The following is a 10,191-nucleotide window of genomic DNA, read 5'->3' on the forward strand; positions in this document are numbered from 1 at the left end:
CTTCCCCTGTCCCATACCTCGGATTTTGAGATCTATTCAGGACACTCCTCATATACTGGTTAGTCCTAGAACCCTTCCCCTGTCCCACACCTCAGACTGTGAGATCTATTCAGGACACTCCTCATATACCGGTTAGTCCTAGAACCCTTCCCCTGTCCCACACCTCAGACTGTGAGATCTATTCGGGACACTCCTCCTCATATACCGGTTAGTCCTAGAACCCTTCCCCTGTCCCACACCTCGGACTGTGAGATCTATTCGGGACACTGCTCCTCATATACCGGTTAGTCCTAGAACCCTTCCCCTGTCCCATACCTCGGACTGTGAGATCTATTCGGGACATTGCTCCTCATATAACGGTTAGTCCTAGAACCCTTCCCCTGTCCCACACCTCGGACTGTGAGATCTATTCGGGACATTGCTCCTCATATACCGGTTAGTCCTAGAACCCTTCCCCTGTCCCACACCTCGGACTGTGAGATCTATTCAGGACACTCCTCCTCATATACCGGTTAGTCCTAGAACCCTTCCCCTGTCCCACACCTCCGACTGTGAGATCTATTCGGGACACTCCTCCTCATATACCGGTTAGTCCTAGAACCCTTACCCTGTCCCACACCTCGGACTGTGAGATCTATTCGGGACACTCCTCCTCATATACCGGTTAGTCCTAGAACCCTTCCCCTGTCCCACACCTCAGACTGAGATCTATTCAGGACATTCCTCATATACTGGTTAGTCCTAGAACCCTTCCCCTGTCCCATACCTCGGACTGTGAGAGCTATTCTGGACATTCCTCCTCATATACCGGTTAGTCCTAGAACCCTTACCCTGTCCCACACATCGGACTGTGAGATCTATTCGGGACACTCCTCCTCATATACCGGTTAGTCCTAGAACCCTTCCCCTGTCCCACACCTCAGACTGAGATCTATTCGGGACACTCCTCCTCATATACTGGTTAGTCCAAGAACCCTTCCTCTGTCCCACACCTCAGACTGTGAGATCTATTCGGGACACTCCTCCTCATATACCGGTTAGTCCAAGAACCCTTCCCCTGTCCCACACCTCGGACTGTGAGATCTATTCGGGACACTCCTCATATACTGGTTAGTCCTAGAACCCTTCCCCTGTCCCACACCTCGGACTGTGAGATCTATTCGGGACTATCCTCATATACCGGTTAGTCCTAGAACCCTTCCCCTGTCCCATACCTCGGACTGTGAGATCTATTCGGGACATTCCTCCTCATATACCGGTTAGTCCTAGAACCCTTCCCCTGTCCCACACCTCAGACTGTGAGATCTATTCGGGACACTCCTCCTCATATACTGGTTAGTCCTAGAACCCTTCCACTGTCCCACACCTCGGACTGTGAGATCTATTTGGGACATTCCTCATATACCGGTTAGTCCTAGAACCCTTCCCCTGTCCCACACCTCAGACTGTGAGATCTATTCGGGACATTCTTCCTCATATACTGGTTAGTCCTAGAACCCTTCCCCTGTCCCACACTTCGGACTGTGAGATCTATTCGGGACACTCCTCCTCATATACCGGTTAGTCCTAGAACCCTTCCCCTGTCCCATACCTCGGGCTGTGAGATCTATTCGGGACATTCCTCATACACTGGTTAGTCCTAGAACCCTTCCCCTGTTCCACACCTCGGACTGTGAGATCTATTCGGGACATTGCTCCTCATATACCGGTTAGTCCTAGAACCCTTCCCCTGTCCCACACCTCAGACTGTGAGATCTATTCAGGACACTCCTCCTCATATACCGGTTAGTCCTAGAACCCTTCCCCTGTCCCACACCTCCGACTGTGAGATCTATTCGGGACATTCCTCATATACCGGTTAGTCCTAGAACCCTTCCCCTGTCCCACACCTCAGACTGTGAGATCTATTCGGGACATTCTTCCTCATATACTGGTTAGTCCTAGAACCCTTCCCCTGTCCCACACCTCGGACTGTGAGATCTATTCGGGACACTCCTTCTCATATACCGGTTAGTCCTAGAACCCTTCCACTGTCCCATACCTCGGACTGAGATCTATTCGGGACATTCTTCCTCATATACTGGTTAGTCCTAGAACCCTTCCCCTGTCCCACACCTCGGACTGTGAGATCTATTCGGGACACTCCTCCTCATATACCGGTTAGTCCTAGAACCCTTCCCCTGTCCCATACCTCGGACTGAGATCTATTCGGGACATTCCTCATACACTGGTTAGTCCTAGAACCCTTCCCCTGTTCCACACCTCGGACTGTGAGATCTATTCGGGACATTGCTCCTCATATACCGGTTAGTCCTAGAACCCTTCCCCTGTCCCACACCTCAGACTGTGAGATCTATTCAGGACACTCCTCCTCATATACCGGTTAGTCCTAGAACCCTTCCCCTGTCCCACACCTCCGACTGTGAGATCTATTCGGGACATTCCTCATATACTGGTTAGTCCTAGAACCCTTCCCCTGTCCCATACCTCGGACTGTGAGAGCTATTCGGGACATTCCTCCTCATATACCGGTTAGTCCTAGAACCCTTACCCTGTCCCACACCTCGGACTGTGAGATCTATTCGGGACACTCCTCCTCATATACTGGTTAGTCCTAGAACCCTTCCCCTGTCCCACACCTCGGACTGTGAGATCTATTCGGGACTATCCTCATATACCGGTTAGTCCTAGAACCCTTCCCCTGTCCCATACCTCGGACTGTGAGATCTATTCGGGACATTCCTCCTCATATACCGGTTAGTCCTAGAACCCTTACCCTGTCCCACACCTCGGACTGTGAGATCTATTCGGGACACTCCTCATATACTGGTTAGTCCTAGAACCCTTCCCCTGTCCCACACCTCGGACTGTGAGATCTATTCGGGACTATCCTCATATACCGGTTAGTCCTAGAACCCTTCCCCTGTCCCATACCTCGGACTGTGAGATCTATTCGGGACATTCCTCATACACTGGTTAGTCCTAGAACCCTTCCCCTGTTCCACACCTCGGACTGTGAGATCTATTCGGGACATTGCTCCTCATATACCGGTTAGTCCTAGAACCCTTCCCCTGTCCCACACCTCCGACTGTGAGATCTATTCGGGACATTCCTCATATACCGGTTAGTCCTAGAACCCTTCCCCTGTCCCACACCTCAGACTGTGAGATCTATTCGGGACATTCTTCCTCATATACTGGTTAGTCCTAGAACCCTTCCCCTGTCCCACACCTCGGACTGTGAGATCTATTCGGGACACTCCTTCTCATATACCGGTTAGTCCTAGAACCCTTCCACTGTCCCATACCTCGGACTGTGAGATCTATTCGGGACATTCTTCCTCATATACTGGTTAGTCCTAGAACCCTTCCCCTGTCCCACACCTCGGACTGTGAGATCTATTCGGGACACTCCTCCTCATATACCGGTTAGTCCTAGAACCCTTCCCCTGTCCCATACCTCGGACTGTGAGATCTATTCGGGACATTCCTCATACACTGGTTAGTCCTAGAACCCTTCCCCTGTTCCACACCTCGGACTGTGAGATCTATTCGGGACATTGCTCCTCATATACCGGTTAGTCCTAGAACCCTTCCCCTGTCCCACACCTCAGACTGTGAGATCTATTCAGGACACTCCTCCTCATATACCGGTTAGTCCTAGAACCCTTCCCCTGTCCCACACCTCGGACTGTGAGATCTATTCGGGACATTCCTCATATACTGGTTAGTCCTAGAACCCTTCCCCTGTCCCATACCTCGGACTGTGAGAGCTATTCGGGACATTCCTCCTCATATACCGGTTAGTCCTAGAACCCTTACCCTGTCCCACACCTCGGACTGTGAGATCTATTCGGGACACTCCTCCTCATATACTGGTTAGTCCTAGAACCCTTCCCCTGTCCCACACCTCGGACTGTGAGATCTATTCGGGACTATCCTCATATACCGGTTAGTCCTAGAACCCTTCCCCTGTCCCATACCTCGGACTGCGAGATCTATTCGGGACATTCCTCCTCATATACCGGTTAGTCCTAGAACCCTTACCCTGTCCCACACCTTGGACTGTGAGATCTATTCGGGACACTCCTCATATACCGGTTAGTCCTAGAACCCTTCCCCTGTCCCACACCTCGGACTGTGAGATCTATTCGGGACTATCCTCATATACCGGTTAGTCCTAGAACCCTTCCCCTGTCCCACACCTCGGACTGTGAGATCTATTCGGGACTATCCTCATATACCGGTTAGTCCTAGAACCCTTCCCCTGTCCCATACCTCGGACTGTGAGATCTATTCGGGACACTCCTCCTCATATACCGGTTAGTCCTAGAACCCTTCCACTGTCCCACACCTCGGACTGTGAGATCTATTCGGGACATTGCTCCTCATATACCGGTTAGTCCTAGAACCCTTCCCCTGTCCCACACCTCCGACTGTGAGATCTATTCGGGACATTCCTCATATACCGGTTAGTCCTAGAACCCTTCCCCTGTCCCACACCTCAGACTGTGAGATCTATTCGGGACATTCTTCCTCATATACTGGTTAGTCCTAGAACCCTTCCCCTGTCCCACACCTCGGACTGTGAGATCTATTCGGGACACTCCTTCTCATATACCGGTTAGTCCTAGAACCCTTCCACTGTCCCACACCTCGGACTGTGAGATCTATTCGGGACACTCCTTCTCATATACCGGTTAGTCCTAGAACCCTTCCCCTGTCCCACACCTCAGACTGTGAGATCTATTCGGGACATTCTTCCTCATATACTGGTTAGTCCTAGAACCCTTCCCCTGTCCCACACCTCGGACTGTGAGATCTATTCGGGACACTCCTTCTCATATACCGGTTAGTCCTAGAACCCTTCCACTGTCCCATACCTCGGACTGTGAGATCTATTCGGGACATTCTTCCTCATATACTGGTTAGTCCTAGAACCCTTCCCCTGTCCCACACCTCAGACTGTGAGATCTATTCGGGACATTGCTCCTCATATACCGGTTAGTCCTAGAACCCTTCCACTGTCCCACACCTCAGACTGTGAGATCTATTCGGGACACTCCTCCTCATATACCGGTTAGTCCTAGAACCCTTCCACTGTCCCACACCTTGGACTGTGAGATCTATTCGGGACATTCTTCCTCATATACCGGTTAGTCCTAGAACCCTTCCCCTGTCCCACACCTCAGACTGTGAGATCTATTCGGGACACTCCTCATATACTGGTTAGTCCTAGAACCCTTCCCCTGTCCCACACCTCGGACTGTGAGATCTATTCGGGACACTCCTCCTCATATACCGGTTAGTCCTAGAACCCTTCCCCTGTCCCACACCTCAGACTGTGAGATCTATTTGGGACATTCCTCATATACCGGTTAGTCCTAGAACCCTTCCCCTGTCCCACACCTCAGACTGTGAGATCTATTCGGGACACTCCTCATATACTGGTTAGTCCTAGAACCCTTCCCCTGTCCCACACCTCAGACTGTGAGATCTATTTGGGACATTCCTCATATACCGGTTAGTCTTACAACCCTTCCCCTGTCCCATACCTCAGACTGTGAGATCTATTCGGGACATTCCTCATATACTGGTTAGTCCTAGAACCCTTCCCCTGTCCCACACCTCGGACTGTGAGATCTATTCGGGACATTGCTCCTCATATACCGGTTAGTCTTAGAACCCTTCCACTGTCCCACACCTCGGACTGTGAGATCTATTCGGGACATTGCTCCTCATATACCGGTTAGTCCTAGAACCCTTCCACTGTCCCACACCTCGGACTGTGAGATCTATTCGGGACATTGCTCCTCATATACCGGTTAGTCCTAGAACCCTTCCACTGTCCCACACCTCGGACTGTGAGATCTATTCGGGACATTCTTCCTCATATACCGGTTAGTCCTAGAACCCTTCCACTGTCCCACACCTCGGACTGTGAGATCTATTCGGGACATTGCTCCTCATATACCGGTTAGTCTTAGAACCCTTCCACTGTCCCACACCTCGGACTGTGAGATCTATTCGGGACATTGCTCCTCATATACCGGTTAGTCCTAGAACCCTTCCACTGTCCCACACCTCAGACTGTGAGATCTATTCGGGACATTCCTCATATACTGGTTAGTCCTAGAACCCTTCCCCTGTCCCACACCTCGGACTGTGAGATCTATTCGGGACATTCTTCCTCATATACTGGTTAGTCCTAGAACCCTTCCCCTGTCCCACACCTCGGACTGTGAGATCTATTCGGGACATTGCTCCTCATATACCGGTTAGTCTTAGAACCCTTCCACTGTCCCACACCTCGGACTGTGAGATCTATTCGGGACACTCCTCATATACTGGTTAGTCCTAGAACCCTTCCCCTGTCCCACACCTCGGACTGTGAGATCTATTCGGGACATTGCTCCTCATATACCGCTTAGTCTTAGAACCCTTCCCCTGTCCCACACCTCAGACTGAGATCTATTCGGGACATTCTTCCTCATATACTGGTTAGTCCTAGAACCCTTCCCCTGTCCCACACCTCGGACTGTGAGATCTATTCGGGACACTCCTCATATACTGGTTAGTCCTAGAACCCTTCCACTGTCCCACACCTCGGACTGTGAGATCTATTCGGGACACTCCTCATATACTGGTTAGTCCTAGAACCCTTCCCCTGTCCCACACCTCGGACTGTGAGATCTATTCGGGACATTGCTCCTCATATACCGGTTAGTCTTAGAACCCTTCCCCTGTCCCACACCTCGGACTGTGAGATCTATTCGGGACATTCTTCCTCATATACTGGTTAGTCCTAGAACCCTTCCTCTGTCCCACACCTCAGACTGTGAGATCTATTCGGGACACTCCTCCTCATATACTGGTTAGTCCTAGAACCCTTCCTCTGTCCCACACCTCGGACTGTGAGATCTATTCGGGACACTCCTCATATACTGGTTAGTCCTAGAACCCTTCCCCTGTCCCACACCTCCGACTGTGAGATCTATTCGGGACACTCCTCCTCATATACCGGTTAGTCCTAGAACCCTTCCCCTGTCCCACACCTCGGACTGTGAGATCTATTCGGGACACTCCTCATATACTGGTTAGTCCTAGAACCCTTCCCCTGTCCCACACCTCCGACTGTGAGATCTATTCGGGACACTCCTCCTCATATACCGGTTAGTCCTAGAACCCTTCCCCTGTCCCACACCTCGGACTGTGAGATCTATACGGGACACTCCTCATATACTGGTTAGTCCTAGAACCCTTCCCCTGTCCCACACCTCCGACTGTGAGATCTATTCGGGACACTCCTCCTCATATACCGGTTAGTCTTAGAACCCTTCCTCTGTCCCACACCTCAGACTGTGAGATCTATTCGGGACATTCCTCCTCATATACCGGTTAGTCCTAGAACCCTTCCCCTGTCCCACACCTCGGACTGTGAGATCTATTCGGGACACTCCTCATATACTGGTTAGTCCTAGAACCCTTCCACTGTCCCACACCTCGGACTGTGAGATCTATTCGGGACACTCCTCCTCATATACTGGTTAGTCCTAGAACCCTTCCCCTGTCCCACACCTCAGACTGTGAGATCTATTCGGGACATTCCGCCTCCTGAAATACTAGCTGAGCTTTTCCACCCCCCACTCCTGTGGCCCCCAGAGCCCCGTTATTCCCGCTGAGGCCTCCTCTCCCCATCTAGAAAATAAATCCAAGCATTGGGGAGACCCCCGCCCCTTATCATGGGACACTGCGTGTACAGCACTGTGGAACATATTATAACTAATAATACCAAGTCAGCAGTACTGACCTTCAGCGCCACGTGCTGCCCGCCTCGCAGCGTCCGGAACACTTCCCCGTACACCCCTTCCCCCACTTTGTGGCAGCAGCAGAGCTGATCTCGGCTCAGGCACTCATAGAACGGGATGGGCTTGTCCTGCTGACATTCAGCAAAAACCTTCTCGGCATCCGTCAGCTCCTGAGCGCAGAGATGAGACTGGAAGGGCGACAGCAGGAGCTAAGGACAGAAAGATGGCGGGAGGTTACACAGCCCGGACCCCCAAACCAAAGCTAAGACAACCCCCGGGGGGCGCCATTACCAGAGAGGAGTTGTGGGAGCTCAGGGACACATTCCCTCCATTTCTTCTTCTCACTGGGTGACTGCTAGGAGATCCGGCTTCAACTGAGAGGAAGAGACGGACAAAGGGTCAAAGAGCAGCAGTAACAACCACCCAGCAAATAAAGGGTTAACCCCGCCCCAAGAAAACGCCCAATTATCTGAAGCAAGTTTTTATCTTCTAAGAAGACCTTTCACTCCCTCTACCAAAGCAGGTCCTTATCTGCTAAGCTCAGCTGGAACTTCTCCTCTCGCCCCCGCCATTCCTGAGTAATAAGAGCCGGTAGGTTTAGAGCCTGATGTGTTATTTACACTATGCAATGTCAGGTAGGCGGAGGAGGGGCAGATTCAGATGCAGCCAGTGGCAGAGAGAGATTAATCCCACCCCCTTGTCTGACACCGCCCACCTGACAGTACAAGTACCAATACAGATTGCTCAGGGGGGAGAAACAAACTATGACATGAGGTGCAGAGCTGGGGGGGGGGGGTGGGAGGTCTGTTACACACACCCCATAAGAGGAGGCTATATATATATATATATATATATATATATATATATATATATATATATATATATATATATATACACATATAAAAACATCCTAAAATCCTGGAGTAAGAGTCAACTCAAAAAAAGGGGGGGGGGTGCCATATGTCACCTCCTGGATAGGTCACCGAGCATGCCCACAACACGTAACAAACGTGCAGCCAGCAGAGCCCAGCAGGGGGCAGCACTGTACACCTGACTGACATTATATACCTACTGCTAAGCATTACAGTGTGTGCTGCCCCCTACAGGACTGGGGAAGGGTCAGAGCCCAGCAGGGGGCAGCACTGTACACCTGACATTATATACCTACTGCTAAGCATTACAGTGTGTGCTGCCCCCTACAGGACTGGGGAAGGGTCAGGGCCCAGCAGGGGGCAGCACTGATCACCTGACTGACACTATATACCTACTGCTAAGCATTACAGTGTGTGCTGCCCCCTACAGGACTGAGGAAGGGTCAGAGCCCAGCAGGGGGCAGCACTGTACACCTGACACTATATACCTACTGCTAAGCATTACAGTGTGTGCTGCCCCCTACAGGACTGGGGAAGGGTCAGGGCCCAGCAGGGGGCAGCACTGTACACCTGACTGACACTATATACCTACTGCTAAGCAGTACAGTGTGTGCTGCCCCCTACAGGACTGGGGAAGGGTCAGAGCCCAGCAGGGGGCAGCACTGTACACCTGACTGACACTATATACCTACTGCTAAGCATTACAGTGTGTGCTGCCCCCTACAGGACTGGGGAAGGGTCAGAGCCCAGCAGGGGGCAGCACTGAACACCTGACATTATATACCTACTGCTAAGCATTACAGTGTGTGCTGCCCCCTACAGGACTGGGGAAGGGTCAGGGCCCAGCAGGGGGCAGCACTGAACACCTGACATTATATACCTACTGCTAAGCATTACAGTGTGTGCTGCCCCCTACAGGACTGGGGAAGGATCAGGGCCCAGGAGGGGGCAGCACTGTACACCTGACTGACATTATATACCTACTGCTAAGCATTACAGTGTGTGCTGCCCCCTACAGGACTGGGGAAGGGTCAGAGCCCAGCAGGGGGCAGCACTGTACACCTGACTGACACTATATACCTACTGCTAAGCATTACAGTGTGTGCTGCCCCCTACAGGACTGGGGAAGGGTCAGAGCCCAGCAGGGGGCAGCACTGAACACCTGACATTATATACCTACTGCTAAGCATTACAGTGTGTGCTGCCCCCTACAGGACTGGGGAAGGGTCAGGGCCCAGCAGGGGGCAGCACTGAACACCTGACATTATATACCTACTGCTAAGCATTACAGTGTGTGCTGCCCCCTACAGGACTGGGGAAGGATCAGGGCCCAGGAGGGGGCAGCACTGTACACCTGACTGACATTATATACCTACTGCTAAGCATTACAGTGTGTGCTGCCCCCTACAGGACTGGGGAAGGGTCAGAGCCCAGCAGGGGGCAGCACTGAACACCTGACTGACACTATATACCTACTGCTAAGCATTACAGTGTGTGCTGCCCCCTACAGG

At 51.7% G+C, this 10,191-nt stretch overlaps 1 protein-coding gene across 1 annotated transcript in view; it reads right to left on the minus strand.

Moving 5' to 3' along the window:
• HASPIN (histone H3 associated protein kinase) overlaps positions 1 to 8,182 on the minus strand; it is a gene marked incomplete at its 5' end in the record, with an annotated part of 89,823 nt that extends 81,641 nt beyond the window's left edge. The window contains 2 exons of the mRNA XM_075261806.1: positions 7,811 to 8,017; positions 8,100 to 8,182. Coding sequence (XP_075117907.1) covers positions 7,811 to 8,017; positions 8,100 to 8,182 — 290 coding nt within the window. The remainder of the gene's footprint in view (positions 1 to 7,810; positions 8,018 to 8,099) is intronic.
• Positions 8,183 to 10,191: the final 2,009 nt, after the last annotated feature.

This window comes from Leptodactylus fuscus, unplaced genomic scaffold (assembly GCF_031893055.1).
Source record: "Leptodactylus fuscus isolate aLepFus1 unplaced genomic scaffold, aLepFus1.hap2 HAP2_SCAFFOLD_411, whole genome shotgun sequence".
In the NCBI taxonomy this organism is placed as follows: Eukaryota; Metazoa; Chordata; class Amphibia; order Anura; family Leptodactylidae; genus Leptodactylus; species Leptodactylus fuscus.